Raw genomic sequence first — 18,326 nt, 5'->3', positions numbered from 1 at the left:
TGTGGGTGCTGGGAACTGAACTCGGGTTCTCTGGAGGAGCAGCCAGTGCTCTTAACAACTGAGCCATCTACCCTGTTCCAGAAAATCTTTCATACTGAAAATAAGGATATAACTTGGTTTGAGGTAGGAATTAAAGACATAAGCCTGTTTAATTATTTTAAATCATTTCTGTTTAAGATGATTTTAAAGTAATAGAAAAATCACAAAAACAAAATAAAAGTGTACAAGAAAGCTCCTATATTTCTCAAATCCAGTTCTGCCTATAATTAACATTTTATTAGTACTGTGTCATTGTGTTGGCTTTATTATTACTATGACAAAATACCTAGCAAGCAGCTTGAAGAAGCGTTTGTCCTAGCTCATGGTTTCAGCTGTGATACTTGCTTCCATTGATTCTTGGCCCAGGTGACCTGGTTGTCATGGCAGCAGGTGCTTCTGGCAGTGGCTCCTCACTTCATAGTAATAGGAAGTGGGGATTGGGGCAAGACAAGGCATAAGAACATGTCCCTGGAGACTCACTTCCTCCAGGTAGTTCCCACTTCCCAAAGCTTCAGAACCCCCTCAGGGACTAAGACCTCCACCAGGGAGCCTTCTCGAGTGACACTTCATATATAAATTTTAACAGGACATTGGCTAGAAGTGGTGAGGTGGTGTTGTTAACACTTCCTTGTTAACTACAGTCTCTTCTTGCCACAGTGAAGTCAGCTCTGGCTGCCCTAGCATACCACGGACTGTCTGACTTCAGCAGTGGGAATCCGTTCCTCATCATTGAGAGAGCTGTGATTAAGGTGCCAGAAAACAGTTCCTACTTAGGTATGTCTCGCTGGCTACCTTCCTGGTGTGTCCTCAGTTCTCACATGACCAGTGAAGAGAGCGGTGGGGGGAAGAAAAGGAACAAAGATGGAGAAAGGATGTGGAGGCACGGTGGGTGAGAATGGAAGAGGGGCAGACACAGGGACACAGACATTTGCAAAGCCTCCAGTCTCTTACAAGAGAGCTCATCCCATGCTCAAGTCCCCATTCTCCCTGACCCCATCTGAACCTTATTATCTCTCCAGGACCTTGTCCCCAGACACTCCCCATCGGGCAGTAGGGTTTCATTCTATCACTTGGGCAAAGACACAACTGGTCCCCAGAAGTTCCTGTTGCCCGTGCTGGTTGTTTTACTCATTTGGTAATGAAGACTTAGGAAGTCCCATTCCTGAGCATCTGTGTGTGAGCATCTATTCTCATCTGTCCTTGTGTGACTCAGAAGCCGTGATCAATCAGCCACATTGTATGACTTCTAAGCCAGTTTTAATTTGGTAACAGGAATCCATATTGTCCTATGTGATTGGACAGTTCTGCCATGGCTCCATTTAAAAGTCTATTACAAACAGAGGTAGAAAAAAAAAAAATCTCTGTACTATCCTGAGCGTGTGAGCTTTGAATGGCCCCTTCTGTCCATAAATGAGTCAGGCTGTGTTCAGGGGCTGCTTTCTCCAGCCAGCCAGTTCAGAATAACAGTAAGCAGTGGGTAGAATCAGGAAGCAGCTGTTTCTCTAGGTGAAGGAGGGGTTGTCTGGAATAACATTCACCACAGAGGCTGGAACTAATTGGCCCTCATGCTGTGCTACGATTGTTGCTGTCTGGAGGATAACACCTACTCAGTCTATACCCAACTAAACAGGCTTGTTAACGAGCCTGCTGGTGGCTTGGTGACAGTTGGGAGGCTTAGGCGTTCCGTGTTTGATGTCATAGGTAATGGATGGTTGCAGATTATTTTTAAAAGATCAACTTTTTTTGAAAACTGGCAAAGAAGTCTTGTTTCCTGGTTCAGCAGGCGATACCTGCACATGATACAACAGATAGCCCCATGCAATATGCACAAGCGATAGGTGATTCAGTTAACGTTTTACTGAGTCTTTGAGGATCTCACAGGCATACAATGCTTTTTGTTCATATTCACCTCGCATTCCTCCTGACTCCCCCATCACCTCTTCCCAACTTTGTGTCCTTATTTTAAATAACCTACTGAGTCCAAATTGTGCTGCTTATTTCCCCATGTGTGGCCATCCACTGGAGTGTGGTCAACCCATCATCAGCCATAGAAAACAGGGTGATTTTTTTACACAGGGAATTTAACTGCAATGTAGTTATTACAGTGACTTGAATTTTCCACAGTAATATTTTTTTCATTGAAAAAATAATGAAACCTATTAAACTTATTCTCCCTCCCCCCTTTGGCCTACTTAGAATAAGCTTTGGCCCTTTTGGAATTTCTTTCAGCAGACACTGTTGGTGATAAGTGTTTTATAATTAAATATTCATTCTCAAATAATAAGATGATAAATCTTAGCCCTGCTATAGCTGATTCATTTACCTGATTCTTTCGATTTCTGTATGAGGAGGAATGTTTCAAAATAGTGAGTGTTGCTTCTATCTGCTAAATTCCCCTTCTGCAGTAGTAAGTGATTTTTAGTTAAAGATCATGGGTACTAAACAGGCAAGAGGACTGTTTGTCATTTATATTCAGATTTGGTTCAAATTATGCAAAATGAAGACAGTGGGTGCTATGAATTGAAATCATTAGTACATCAATTATTCTGTGATAACAGCTGAGGACAGGCTGCAGACCACATAAACGGTCCTTCCATTTAAAGTCAGATTCTCATTAGCTTATATGAGAGAGAAAATAATTTGATTCTAATTTATCTCTTTTTAAATGGACATTGTTCCCTTCTGAATTCAGAAGGAGAACATTTTAATATTACAGTCATTTATAGTACACAGGTCAAATAAATAACATGTTGTGTGTCTAACAGAATATGTCACTGCTATAATTTATATTATAGCAATTCCTTTCTTCTAAGATATGCATCTTTTTGTATAAAGCAGGCCATGAACACAATGAGGATAACATGAGGCTTCACTAGACGAGTGCCTGTATTGTTTAACTAAGGATTGCCTTTTTGTTTGGGTTTTGTTGTTGTTATTGTTGTTTTGCTATTTGTACAAAGCCAGAGCTTCATCTCATGGACTTGTAATGTTTAGATTCTCTGGCAAGAATGATCTGAAAATGCCTAAGAATATATGAAGAAAATCATCCTTTTCAGTTCTGAGATGGAGGTCATGCCTGAGGTCAGCCTCCACCTTCTGTCTCCAGCATCTCATGGTGCCTGGCTGAGATTTATATTTCTAAGCTTAAAAGTAGTGAACATAGTTTTACATGTTGATAAAAGGAACAGGTTTTTTTTTTTTTTAGGTCCAAATTCATTATAAACCAAAAGTAAAAGAATAGTGGTATAGGAGGGTCTTTTTTCTATGTGTTGCTTTCATTGGTTGAATAAAGAAAACTGCCTTGGCCTTTTTATAGGACAGAAAATTAGGTAGGTGGAGTAGACAGAACAGGATGCTGGGAAGAAGAGCAGAGTCAGGCAGAGGCCATGATTCTCCAACCCAAGACAGACGTAGGTTCGAATCTTCCTGGTAAACCATGGCCTCGTGGTGACATACAGATTATAAGAAATGGGTTGAATCATGATGTGAGAGTTAGCCAATAAGAGGCTAGAACTAATGGGCCTAATGCTAGAAATAAATGAGAGGAAATGACTCCTTTATAATGAGCAACATGAGCTTCAAGAGAAATCTCAACAGGCAGTTTGGCAAAGGCCATTGTTCACGGAGGTAACTTAGTGCATACTAAATGCATGGCGTAAAGATTGATTTAAGTAATGAGAAGTTACAACAACCAGCTTGCTTCCTCCATAACTTAATAAGCTGTTTAAAGAAGCCATTGGTATTATTGAGGGTCTGGTGACCCAGGCGGTGATATGAACCGGTAGATGGCATGCTGGGGTGGACATTCTACAGAGCGCATAGATGGCGAGTGTACAGAGTAGGAAAAAAGTTTATGTCCCTTGATTTCTGAGGATCTTTACAAACTACGAACAACCATAAACATAACAAATAAGTATTGATACCATTCTGTGCATTGACATGGACTTTGGGAAACCACTTAAATGTCCAGTTGCAGTTAAGTAAATCAATAATCATTACAGAGTAGAACATTATACAGCCATTAAAATGATATTGTTAGAGATCAGTTTAATGAATTTGAAAAACACTCATGGCAAAATAAGGTGGGAAACAGAATACAAGGCACTGTATATAATATGCCTTCAACATTATTTTTGTATATTTCACATCCTGGGATGGAACACTGGGCCTTACACATGCTAACCAAGTGCTCTATTGCTAAGCTATCACCCTTGGGTTTTTTTTTTTCAAGGTGAAAACTAGCTTGTATAAACGGCTGAAGAGAAACATATCAAAATAATAATAGTGAGTAGCTTAGATGAAGTATTAGTATGTTTTATATTTTTTCTTAAACTTTTTTCCTCCCAAATTCTTTTTCATAGTGTCTTAGTTAGGTTTCTGTTGCTGTGAAGAGACACAATGACCAGAGCAACTCTTTTAAAGAAAAACATTTCATTGGGTGACTTAGAGTTCAGAGATTCATTCCATTATCATCATGGTGGAACATGACAGCACAAAGGCAGACATGGTGCTGCAGATGGAGATGAGAATTCTACATCCTGATCTGCAGGAAACAGGAAGTGCGCTGAGCTAGGCATAGCTTGAGCATAGGAGACCTCAAAGCCCACCCCCATAGTGAAACACTTCCTCCAGCAAAGCTATATCCACTCCAACACTGTCATACCTCCTAACTGTGCCACTCCCTTTGAGGTTAAGGAGGCCAGTACATTTGAACCACCACACATGAGAAAATGTTATTTTCTCATATATGACATAAGAAGGAGATGGGACTGATTATGAAAAAGACATTTTAATTTTTTTTTCACATTTTAGTTAAAATATAATTACATGAATTTCTTCCTTCCCTGTCCTCCCTCCAACCTTTCTCAATGTCTGTACCCTCCAGTTCCCTCCAGATCTGTCCCCTCACTCCCTCTAAGAACCTTGGCCTTTTTTCTTTGTTACTGTTCTATGTGCCTATGCACATGTATTAAATGAACAAATGCAACCTGCTGAGTCCATTAGTGTTGCTGGTATGTATATGATTTCAAGATTGACCACTTGGTATTGGGTAAAAAGGGGGAAATCTCCTTTCAGGTCTTGGTCAGGGTTGGCCTGGAGACTCCCAAGTCAATATAAGTTGTTGCTGTTGCCCTTGGTTGAAGGGTAGTCCCTATTGCTAAAGACACCACATGTTTTAGGCACAGGAGTTGGATGTTTTTGAGCTAGATCTGCCCTAGAAGCCTCCTCCCTGAGATCTAGATTTCATAGTATCAGGAAGTGCTGTGCAAGCTGCCAAGGGAGGAAAGCCACCGGTAGTCCTGCCCAGCGGTGACAACTGTGAACCCCAGTGGCCAGCATAGCTTGATATCTATAAAGGTGCAGCTGCCAACTTGTATCTTGGCAATAATTAAAATTGTATAATTAGACTTGATTGCTCAACAGGAGCGAAATCATGCCTGGTACTTAATCCTAGCCCACTACCAGGATCTAGTGAGGCCATGGATCGTAGAGGGAGGACATACTTCCACCACGTCACCAGACCTCCATAATCCGCTAACTGCTTTCTAATGCTATGGCCACAGGTAAGGATAGTTCTCATCACTCATATCCAGGAGATCAATACAGAAAGCCACAGCTGGTCAGAATGCAGGGAAATATAGTGGTTTATTATTTGTGTTTTTTTTCTTTTCTCAACGTATTTGCAGATTGTTTACAATATTTACAAAAGTAGAAAAATAGACATTTTGTGGGGGGTCTGAGAATCCACACACATAAATAAATACTTTTTAAAAAGTCATGAAGGGCTATAAATTAAGGTGGGGGCTTGGCGAGTCCACACAGTGCAGAATTCCAGCAGCTGACAGGAGGGTCTGAGGTCAGGCACACTGATCTCCCCTGGCCACACACTCCAGGTCCCCCATGAGCAGGCGGAAGAGGTTGGAAGTGACAGAGGACTCCAGGCAGCCAGGGGTCTCCTTCTCCTGGAACCTGTGCAGCCATTGGGAGAGGCGGCGACTCGGGGACCCTGGCTCTGCTGTGGGCTGAGACTGTGTACAGGCCTGCAGCTGGGACTGGATGTAGCGCAGTGTGCGAAGAGGCTGGTGCAGGATGGAGCCCAGAGCCGAGTCAGTCATGTTCTCCAGGACCTCCAGTGTCAGGGCCAGCTTAGCCTGCAGGGCCTTGGGGCGCTCCTGGACCCGCAGCCGCTGTAGGTTCCAGGCCTTGGGGAAGAGACGGGATCTGCAGTTGACATCTTTCTTGAGCAGCCACTCTTCTATAGCATCCCTCGCCTTCCTGAAGGCCTGCAGCTCTTGCGGAGGCAGAGACTTGAACCGGGCTAGGTGGCATTCCTTTGCATCTGATGGGAGCCTGGTGTCACCAGGCGCAGGATGAGCGAGGGTTCCTGTCAGCACCGCGGCCAGCAGCAGCAGGAGGAGCAGGCGGCCCCCAGCTGGCTTCATGCTGCTCTCTGGGGTCTGTTAGGAGATGGGGATTCGCGTGTGCACTCGAGGCTGTCCCCGGGTTCCTCGGTCTTGCTCGGCGTTCCCGTGTGGCTCTCAGCCTGTTGCTGTATCCTGGCTGAGACGCTCCAGTGCCTTGCCATCCCAGCTCCATGCTTTTAACCTGGCCTCTTGGGCAGACCCGGCTGATGTAGGAAAAGCGAAAACAAGGCTGGAGATTGACACCAGCCACCAGAGCAGCCCAGACTGGGGAAGCCTGGAGCAGGGCGGGGCCAGAACAGGTGAGAAAGTGAAAGTGGAAAGAGAAACATCACCTGGGGCAAGGTGAGTCAGGAGAGTTCCACTGCAGCTGGGTACAGGAGCAGGTTCAGGACACGGGCTGCAGCCCTGTGTGGGTCCTGTGCCACATCCCTCTCTGGAGTGCAGAGAAGACTGAGGTCTAGAGAGAGTAATCTCAATCCTGGGAGAAGAGGCTCTCCTTTTTTTTGTTGTTGTTTTTTGTTTTTTTGTCTGTGAGGCTGTATAGAGGTGGCTATGGTCACTCTAAATTGCTCCAGTTTATTTTGAGTTCGATACTCAGGTTGGCCTGGTACTTCGTTTTCTTGTCGTTTCAGAATGTTGGCATTACAGATGTGAGCCTGCCACATTGGCTCACTCCCAAAGTGCTCAAAGAGAAAACAATGTGTGACGTGGTGGTGCATGCCTTTACTCCCAACACTGGGAAAGCAGAGGCAGGCAGATCTTTGTGAGTTCAAGGCCATGCTGGTCTACTTAGTGAGTTCTAGGACTCGGAGGGGTGTGTAGAGAGACACTGGCTAACAAACACACACACAACAAAAAACACACAAAAATAAAACCACCCCACTTTTGTTACATTTATTTATTTGGGCTTGTGGAGGTAGAGGGTACCATTTGGAAAACAGTTCTCTACTTCTATCAAGGTGGGGGGGGTTCCCAGGTATCAAACTGGAGTCTTGCAAGCCCTTTGCATGTTGAACCATCTCTCTCAGCTCCCCAACTTGCGCTGCTTAGGAACAGAGTTGGCCAATTGTTTGTTGGGAGTCACGCTAACTTGTAACAAACATCTTTATTTGAAGGCTAGAGAGTTGACTCAGTGGTTCAGAGTAGACCAGGATGGCCTTGAACTCACAAAGATTTGCCTGCCTCTGCTTTCCCAGTGTTGGGAGTAAAGGCGTGTGCCACTATGTCACACCTTGTTTTCTCTTTGAGCACTTTGGGAGTGAGCCAATGTGGCAGGCTCACATCTGTAATGCTAGCATTCTGAAACGACAAGAAAATGAAGTACCAGGCCAACCTGAGTTGCTCTTCCAGATGACCTGGGTTCAATTCCCAGCACCCACATGACAGCCCACAACTCTCTGTAACTCCAGTTCCAGAGGATCTGATGGCCTCTTCTGGCCTCCATAGGTCCTTCATACAACAGTGCACAGATTTGTGGGTGAAACATTCATACACATAAAATAAAAATAAATCTTTAAAACAAAACAAAAAAGTTTTCATGTATTCTCTAAGGATCCGTTCAGCCCCTCCTGGTGGTAGACACTGTCTGGGGCATTGAGATAAAGCATTAGAATGGGAACAACAAAAGCCCATGGCAACATAAACCACCTCCTCTGGGCTTTTATTTGTGTTTTATTAAATAAAGCTTGCCTTAAGATCAGAGGACAAAGCAGCCATACTAGTCAACTATACTGGCCAGGGAGTAGTGGCACACACCTTTAATCCCAGGACTCGGGAGACAGGAAGATGGATATCTGTTGGTTTAAGGCCACCCTGGGCTACACAGTATCGTAGAAAAATATTGTAGAAAAAGAGAAACCGCTCACACAAAGGTGATCCCAGCAGTTGGGATCACAGGCCTTTAATCCCAGGAGGCAGAGGCGGTGGATCTTTGCATTCAAGTTGAGCCTGGTCTACAGAGTGAGTTCCAGGTCAGCCAAGGCTACACAGTCAAACCTTATCTCAGAAAACAGCAACAACAACAACAAAACTGAAACATAGAGATTATTCAAGTCGACAAGTCTGTGGCAGATTTCCATCACGAAAATAAGGTGGGAAGAGACCTGCAGACTGCAGAGATAGAAGGTTCACTTGTCGCTCTTACAGAGGACCCAAGTTCAGTTCTCGGCACCCACATGGCGGCTCACAACCATCTGTCGCCAGTTACAGGGGAGCCAACACCCTCTTCTGAGCTCGCAGGCATCAGGCACACACATGACACATACTCATAGATGTAAGAAGGCATTCATACACAACAAGCTTAATTAATATGTCTTAAAAAGAAAAGTAGAAAGAAAACTTGAGTAAATAGTATGAACACCAAGATGTCACCCTGGACAGGGAAGAGACAGGGTCATCTTAGATAGGTCTCTATTTTTGTGGGAGAATGAAGTTTGCTGCTTTAAGATGTCTTACCCTGTTTTAAAATGTTTAGGCAAATGGTATTCAAACCAGATTTTTTTGTGAAGAGAAAATCATCACTGAGTTTTCATGATTCAACGGGTAGAATGTAATTTTTTAGGACTCTTGGTATGTGTCTACTGTGTTACAATTGCTTTTTCCAACCAGACCCTCAGTCTCCTTCAAAGTTACACTTGGGGTTTTCTTCAGTGAGTTCTTACCCAGAAGACAGTCCCAGTGCTGGTTGGGAGTTGATGGCTGTGTACCTTTCCAGGGAGGGTTGCCCAGGGTAATGAACTTTTGAACTTTGATAAACCAGTTACTCTTACTTACCAGGAGGTATAAATAGATACTGAGTAACTTGAACTCTGGACAGAGGCTTCCTTTCGCCCGTTTTCTTTAAAACAGAGTTGAGGTGTGATGCACTGGGGGTAAAAATACCCAGGACTTGTTAATGAGAGACAGTGTGCACATAGTCTAATCTCAGCACTCACTTTTGCAGTTGCTGAAAATGCTGTTGTCAAACAGTATTTTAAAATCGTCAGAAGTGTGTGTGTGTGTGTGTGTGTGTGTGTGTGTGTATGTGTTTTAAATGAGTTTTAAATAATTCAGCACCATGCAGGCAACCGAAAATGACTTTATAAACTTACAGTCTAGTTTTGCATTACATATACTAGAAGGTACCATGAATTAAAAATGACCGCTCTCCCATCCATCGTATACCAAGAACAGGCATGGAGTTGATGGATGTTTGCTGTTGCTGGTTGCATTTTCCCATTAAAGAGTTGCGGTACAATCATTTCAATAGATGCTGTGTTGTGAAAATGGAGAGCCAGGTTCCAGACAGCAGGTCTTGTCTGGTTTGTCTGACAGGATGGCTGACTCATGGCTGCCTCTCTGCTTCCTTCTGCATGCTGCAGGTCCTCTGTCTCTGAGTGCACAAAGAGAGTATAAGCTGGGAGATAGTGGCCTTCCATGGAGTGATGGGTTGCTCAGTTTTTACTAGCTAACGAGCCATTACTACCTGAGCTGCACCGGAGGAAGAGTTTATCGAAACTGACTCCTGTGTTCAAGAGCCGAACAGCAGGCAAGCAGCGGTCACAGATCACGGAGGCCTTTAGCCACATTTAGCATTGGGTCATTTATCATCCTTCTCTGGCTCTTCCTGTTCCATTTCTTTTTAAAGGTGTGACAAAGAAAACCTTTTTATCCCCCTGTGAAAACTCATGCATGGAAAGTGTAATGCTGCCCTTTCCTTCCTCCAGCCAAAAAGTAGCAAAGCACTATGGTTCTTCTGAAGACTAAACCCTTTTCTTTCACCATTCTGTTTATGACTGTTGTGAATGTTTTCTGATAAAAATGGCAGTGGTCACAGAGACAGAAGTGACTGAACTTCTCTCTGAGCAGTCAAGTGGCTTTCAGGACAGCACATTTCATTTATGCTTATAAGGTTTGGGAAGTGACTGAAAGCCACAGAGAGAGTCGTAGTTCAAGTGGAGAGCACTCTTCTTCAAACACCACATTGCAAACGCTGAGTAACTGCGGTAACTTTAAAGGTTTGCCCTAAGAAATTATACCCCAGTGTCTTTCAGAATACACTGTATATAACTGCCACCAGGTGTCTGGAGCATGCCAATCGTGGCATGTTTAGCAAATAGTGTGTGCAGTGGCACTTCACGTGCTCCAGCACTTGCTCACGTGGACCCCAAGCTATGGCCACCCGGTGGGAATGCAGGGCTGGGGTGAATGGCAGGCGTTCCTTCTGTGCTCCTCACAGTTAAGGCGTTCCTTCTGTGCTCCTCATAGGTAAGGGCCTTCTGAGAGCTCGCAGCTTTAATGATTGGCCAAGCCCCCATTTTGTCTAGATTTCTTAGATGTTTGCATATAATAGAATAGGATACAGCTAAGACCCCACAGTGAAAAGCCAGAACTAAGCGTGGAAAAGGTAATGTTTTCTGAAAATAGTGACAGTGATTAAATCCACCCTATCAAAGAAGAGTTCAAATAGGCATGTGTTTTTTTTTTTTTCCAACAATTTGTTGAAGAATGCCAATCATCAGTGTAGATTATATTTTGGAAGTGTTTTGTGGTTCAGAACGTGAGCACGATGTTGCTAGACTTGAACTATGTGAACAGTCTTGCGACTGATCATCCTAATTGATGTTTTCTTACCCCTCTGTGTGCAGATGTTAAATTCAAATCATACTTTTCCAGCAACCTTCAAATCCAGCCAGGCTGCAAAAGGTGTTCTCTTAGCCTCCAGGCATGGAATTACTAGATAAATTCTCTCTTTTCAGTGTCCACAGGCTGAGTGCTGCACCTATATTTGGGCTTTCAAAGTCCGGGGTTCTGGGCTCAGCAGCTTCTAATTTTAGTTCCTTATCTGTAAAGTGAGGCAGTAGTTGTATTTAAGCCATAGTCTGTTGAGAGGCAACACAGAAAAAAGCTGCTGCCATGTTAGTATCTATGCGTTGCCATCTATGGGTGTTGGTGAAGTGACTTATGAATGAAGCACAGAGCAGTCAGAGGCAGGTGGATCTCTGTGAGTTCGAGGCCAACCTGGTCTACAAGAGCTAGTTCCAGGACAGGCTCCAAAGCTACAGAGAAACCCTGTCTTGAAAAACCAAAAAAAAACCAAACCAAACCAAACCAAAACAAAACAAAACAAAAACTAAACTAACCAACCAACCAAACAAACAAAAAACCCTTAAATTTGTATCAGTATACAAAAATCCGTATCAGTGTACAATATTCAAGACTATTAGTTGCTTTTCCAATATGATGTGGTTCAGAGGGTCAAACAGTTCCCACAACTCTGGACCTCCACTCCAGTGTCTCCTCTTGCTCTACCTTATTAGTCATCTGCTGCTAAGTAACAAATATTCTCAGACTACTGGCTTAAAGAAACACACGCTTGTCACATCCACTTCTGTAGCTCAGGAGCCTGGATGCAGTTTATCTGGGTGTCTGCTCAGGCTGTTCCGCACGCTGTAACAAAGGTATTAGCTAGCCCTGGTTTCTTCTGGAGGCTTGATTCAGCATGGATTTGCTTCCAGTCCTTATGGCTGTTACAAGAATTTGCTCCCTCATAGGTTGCTGGACTAAGAGTCATCGTCAATTGGAAGCAACTTCTAATTTTCTATCTTTAGAATGGGTCCTAATGTACTAACTCCCTTCAAAGAGGAGTCTGCTAGTGAGGTGGACATTGTAGTCTTAGGGTACATAATTATGAAAGAGACAAGCTTTATTCTGTTGGTTTACAAACAAGTCATGGGTCCCATTCATGGGCTTATCAAGGGTTGAAGACCAGGAACATTTGTGCATAGAGCAAAGGAATGAGGGCCAGGAATAAGGGGACATCTCAAAGTCAGCCTTCTTCCCCTTCACTCTCAGAAGAGCTCTCTCTGATGACAAAGATGACTATTAATTCTCTTCACAAGACCATCAGTTCGAGAAATAGTGTACTGGAATCCACTCTGGCTTTATTAACCACAGGACAGACTAGAAGGGCATTAGGTTGTTTCTACTACTGTTAAAAATACTGAAATACCAGGTTGGAGAAACCCATAGGACTGACTGACACCTGCTGCTATTGACCTCTCTTCCAATAGGCCGATCTCATCACTAGATTCTTAACATTGTGTATAAAGCATAGCCATCAGAGGGGCCTGTTGTAGGTCATGTACCTGTTCTCTAGCTATCAAGAAGGAAGGTAGGTAAGAGACTCAGTGTTCATTGTGGCCCTCAGGGGGTGAGATTGACCTTCTTTGATTGACACCGCTCTGATTTGAGCCCATATGGGGGTTTGATAGATGTCCAATATTGCAGGCTACATTGCAGAAGCAGTTTCAGCTCTAATGGACAGTTTTCTGCATAGCTGATTGTTCTTCACTGTTGTTCAACATTAACAGATGGACCAATAAAGCTTTTAGGAAGCACAGTGTGATATTGATGGTTACTCATGGTATGTGAAACTGACAGCATGCCTAGAGTCATGGAATAGGTAGGGCATGTCACTTTTTAATGCCTAAAGTTTTATTCATTCTAGATATAACTAGAGCAGAATTTGTTTTTTGCTGAAATTTTAGGATAACTTTATAGTCTAGTTTGCATCTCAGTTTTTTGTTGGATATGTGTATCCAGGGGCTTCCCTATCTAGCCACTGTCATTGTTTGTCCTTTGTGACTTATGTACATGTGAGTAAACTGACTTTTTTTTTTTTTTTTTTTTTTTTTTTTTTTGTTTTTTCGAGACAGGGTTTCTCTGTGGCTTTGGAGCCTGTCCTGGCACTAGCTCTTGTAGACCAGGCTGGTCTCGAACTCACAGAGATCCACCTGCCTCTGCGCCACCACCGCCCAGCTCATGTTTTTCTTATAGTGGTATTTTATTTGTGTTTTAATAAATAAAATTTGCCTGAAGATCAGAATGCAGAGCTAAGCTTTGAGAGGCCAGGGAGTGGTAGCACACACCTTTAATCCCAGGACTCGAGGCCAGCTTGGGCTACACGAGATTGAATCTGTCTAAAAGAGAAAGAGAACTCACACAAAGATGATCCTAGCACTTGGGATCCCAGACCTTTAATCTCAGTACTAGGGAGGTGGAGACAGGAGTGATATGGCTGGGTGGAGAGAGGAATATAAGGCAGGAGGAGACAGGAACTCACTCTTTTCTGTCTGAAGATTTTGTCGAGGTAAGAGCTCTCTAGCGGTTAACTGCTTGGCTTCTCAGATCTTCGGGCAAGCTTTATTTATTAAAACACAAATAATATACCACTGTATTTCCTTGAGGTTATTTTATTTTACATGGATGAGTGTTTGCCTGCATGTTTAAATGTTTGTATGTGTACTGCATGTATATAGTCTCTATGAAATCAGAAGAGACCATTGGAAGCCCTGGAGCTGGAATTATAGCTGGTTGCAAGCTACTGTGTAAGTGCTAGAAACTGAACCTGGGTCCTCAACAAAGGCAAAAGCTCTCTTAACCACGGAGCCATCTTTCTAGTCTCTTATTGGGTTTTTATAAAGCCCAGAGAATGTGTAAATCTTTTAAAATAAGTTCATGTTTTCCTACTGGAATTTGCCAAGTTATAACTACTCTCATATAACAACGCAATACATTTAGTAAGATCAGCTTAGCCGGAGGCAACTTCGATGTCATTTCTATGTGGTAAATTATGAAATGCAGAGTTTTGCCTACTGTTACAATATTATCTTTACTGGTCCAATATATCAGCTGATACCAAGCCATAGGAATTAGAATTTGGGGTTAAGATAGCAATTTTCAATACATTGGAATCACTGAGGAGAGTAAAATCAACACTAAAAATTAGAAATAATCAAAGTCCAAGTAACTTTGAAAGCCTATTCATGAGATTCATAAATGCAGCCAGAGCTGAGAATCAACAGATCCAAGAGGCGGACCTGGGAAAGGGAGCCTGCCATACATGTTGCCACGTGTACAGTGGCAATGCAGAAGTCATTGCCACAGCCCCACTGTTGAGTCTGTCTCTGTTGCCCCTTCGCCTTGAACTTCCTTTAATGGATGTCAGTCTCTTCCTGCAGCTGTAGCGGGCACAGCTACCAAGGGGCCAGTCATTGCTAGTTCCGGAAATACCTTCAAAGGGCTGAGCTCTTGAGAGCGTTATGTTTACTTCATCACAGTAGCAAACTTGAAGATCGGGCCATAAGCACTCTTACCCCTCTTCCACTTTTTGTTTACTTTCTGGAGGTGATGGGAAAATACTCAGGCACGTGGGCTCCAGAAGCATTTCTGTCTGTAGTGATGGCAGATGGCAGAACATTTTCACGTGCCAAGTCTGGTTTCCTCTACCAGAGTGCAGTATGGAAGTGATCATAGCTTCATTCAAACATTCCTTTTCACCATGCGCACTTCAGTTGCAGGGGAAAGGTTTCTGTCTATCACTCTGTATGTTGGAAATTTACTAGGAATCCCAGGAATTTATGCATGCGAAATTCACATGAGCAATGCTTTGAAAAGAAAAATTTGAGAGGTCTCATGATTAAAGGTTATCAATTAAGTAAACATTCAGTCAGCATATTCCAGGTGGTTTTATAACTGTATAAGGTTGTTTTTAGTTGTCATAAAGATTCGTAGGGGAGTTGCTGGCATTTGTTGTAGTGGAGCCAAAGGTGCTACGTACTGTACAGCCTGTAGGACAGTCCCCTCAAGAATGGTTCCTTGTGTGCATACATATGCACACTCACCCCACACACATATGTTCTTCTGAGGGACTAGTAAAGGTGAAAAATCTGCTTATAATCATAAGCCAAACCTTCTTTGAGCCAAACCTCAATTGTACTTTTAATGTAAACACAGCAAACTTTTTGGCACAGATTTAATATATAATGACTGTTTTCCAGGGAAAATTGCAAGCTGAATTGTAAATGTAAATTGGGTGGGAGTTGTACTCTGCTGTTTGGTATCAGGAGTTATTCACTCTCATGTGAAATCATGTCAACCATGTGAAATCATGGAACCAACCTGTGATACTAGAGTCACAGAACACCATGCTGGAGAACAGCCTGTCTGTGTTATCCCCACTTTATTTAAATTCCATGCACAGGTGGAGGAGAAGGCTTGTGTCTCCTGTAGGGCTTTGCTGGGACATGTATGATTCATACAGATTATCATGTTACTTTTCATTTTTCTTATTTTTACAGGGAGGATGTTGTGTTGAGCTGTGACTGAGTGTATATGTGCAAGGAGTATTACTTGTTAATTTCACTTGAAGAAAGTAAGGGAGATTTCTAGATATTTGAGTTATAAGGGAGCATTGACTGTAGCAGTGTTGTGCCTTGTTTCAGCTGCAGGGTGACGACAGACAGGCTGACAGCGTAGGAAACTCCAGAGTCTTTCAAGGACACAGAGGACCCTGCAGGAACCAGGACAGCAGTCCTGAGGGAAAGCACAGGCCCAGGGCTTTGCTCGGGTTAGCTGGCTACGATGAGAGGCAAAGGGAACTGGGCCTGCCGAGACCTGGAGTGCCAAAGTACCTTCTGCAAATTGCTTGAGCGTGGGCCAGTGAAGGACTGGGGACGGGCAAGGAGAGGCTAGAAGAACACACACCAAGAGTCTCCAGACCTTGCTTGCATTCTAATCTAGCAACACCGAGGAGCTATCAAAGCGTTGGAGGTTAGTATTGGTTTGCATGGTAGGCCGTCCTTGTCTGTCACACTGTAGCCAGCAACCTGAGCTGGGGATGGGTTGACTGGCCCAGTGGGAGAGCGAGGCAAGGTTGTGTGGACTCTGGAAATATCAGATTGGGCCATAGAGGCCGTCTGCTATGGCTCCTGAGCTCACTGTCATTTTACTGCTTTGTCCCAGAAGCAGAGGTGTGTGTGTGTGTGTGTGTGTGTGTGTGTGTCTGTCTGTCTGTCTGTCTGTCTGTCTGTCTGTCTGTCTGCCATAGGCAGGTGGCAGATTTATTAACAAGCAGGGTCTTCTCAGCATCGGACATGAATATGGGGAAAGAGAAACCAAGGATGTCTCTGGCCAGGCGAAGTGTCTGAATTCATTGAAATTTAACTTCTGTTAGAGATTCATTTATTTTGCACACAATTTCACTCGTTCTCACTTGCTTTGCCACAGTGTTCCATTTTGCTTTGAAAGAGATTGGGAAACAGCGCAGATTCTGAAGATACATAGAGTACAAACTGAGACATTATGATTTTGATTTAGAGTGTTGTTTGGAAATGGAGGAACATGTTCTTAGAACCTACCCTGACAACAACAAAAGTATTTGAAAGATTTATCTACATTAGTGAGACACACTTCTTTTTTAGATGATTTATTTTTATTTTATGTACCTTGGTGTTTTGCCTGCCTGTGTGTCTGTGTGAGTGATTGGATCCCTTGAAGCAGGAACTATAGACAGTTGTGAGCTGCCCTGTAGGTGCTGGAAATTGAACCAGAGTCCTCTGGAAGAGCAGCAGTGCTCTTAACCACTGAGCCATCTCTCCAGCCTTGAGAAACACTTCTTAAACAGAGAGCCTTTCTTAGCTTCTCCTACTTTTTTATCTCTTGAAATAACAAAATTAACAAGACACTATTATAAAACATCTGAAAAATAGGGCAAACTCATAGCTAACATTGTCTTACTGTTTTTGTGTATTTTCCTTTTGTTTTTATACATGTGTGTTTATGTATATATGATATGTTACATGGTACACATAAAAAGTACATCGGTATACAGATATTCTAAGAGTGGGATTAAATGGAGCTGGGAGCAGTAATTTGAATCATTCTTTAATTTCCAGTTTGCCAACCAGCATCTGGTAAATCCTAGACATCTGTGTTTAGTTGCCTTACAGGCTTCTTGATGAGCATATTAAAGCCGAGCTCTCCAGTGGCCCCACATCCTTCCATTTGTTTTTCCTAGTATTCCTCATCTCCGTTAAAGTCCATCAGCCATCAGCTCACAACTCGGAAACCGATGTCTCCTTTTCCTCCCTTTCTACACGGAATCCACCAACAAGTGCTTTCATTCTGCCTGCAAAGCAGGACCAAAAGCAACTTGAGAGGAAAACTTTATTTGGTTTCCATAACTTGAGTCACTGTCCACTGAGGGAAGCCAAAGAGAAACTCAAACCAGGCCTGAACCTGGAGGCAGGAGCTGATGCAGCAGCCATAGAGAGCGCTGCTTACTGTCTTGCTCCTTGTGCCTTGCTCAGACGGCTTTCTTTCAGAACCCAGACCAGCAGCCCATTGTGGGTGGAACCCTATCAGCCACTAATTTAAAAATGCCCTACAGGCGTGCCAGCAGCCCAATCTTAGGGAGGCATTTGTTCAAAAGCTAGCCAGTGTACCTCCCGAGTGTGCCAGCTTCAAATCTTACAATCCCTTTAAATGACCCTTAAGGAATCAACCCACACCACTCTATGGAAAGTAAACTGTTTCCTTACACTTACAACGCACGGTATCTGTGTCTGTCTGTCTGTCTTTCTGCCCTTCCATTTGTCTTCATATTTGCCTCAGTAGATTATAAGCTTCAGGAAGCAGGCGCTATGTTGTCTTGTTTATATAGTTATCAGTCAATAAATATTTGAGTAAATGAATCAGTTCTTAGTGACTCGGTTTAAGAAATCCTGTGCCTGGCGTAGGCTGGTGGAATTGACAGCCAGGGAGTTGTCAGCATCATCTTTGCTTTTAGAATGACTTCTCTACCTTTGCAGGACCATTATTATTATTATTATTATTATTATTATTATTATTATTATTATCATCATCATCATCATCATCATCATCATCATCATCATCATCAACAACAACAACAGCAACAACAACAACAACAACAACAACAACAACATGAGATAGGTGGAGGATGGCCTCAACCTTCCTATATAGACAGGCTGATGTAAGCCTGTGATCCTCCTGCCTCCACCTCCCAAGTGCTAGAATTACAGG

General features: G+C 43.2%; 2 protein-coding genes across 3 annotated transcripts in view; one reads left to right on the top strand and one right to left on the bottom strand.

Annotated features, from left to right (window-relative positions):
* Rhbdd1 (rhomboid domain containing 1) overlaps positions 1-18,326 on the top strand; it is a 121,025-nt gene that overhangs the window by 30,874 nt on the left and 71,825 nt on the right. The window lies entirely within an intron of this gene.
* Positions 5,898-6,482, bottom strand: LOC101997375 (interferon lambda-2-like). The gene has a single exon (XM_005360435.1). It carries the CDS (start codon positions 6,480-6,482, stop codon positions 5,898-5,900), a length of 585 nt encoding a protein of 194 aa, XP_005360492.1.

Source organism: Microtus ochrogaster, linkage group LG2 (genome assembly GCF_000317375.1).
Source record: "Microtus ochrogaster isolate Prairie Vole_2 linkage group LG2, MicOch1.0, whole genome shotgun sequence".
NCBI lineage: Eukaryota > Metazoa > Chordata > Mammalia > Rodentia > Cricetidae > Microtus > Microtus ochrogaster.
The sequence above is the reverse complement of the archived record's forward strand: the minus strand, read 5'-3'. Positions and strand labels throughout refer to the sequence as shown.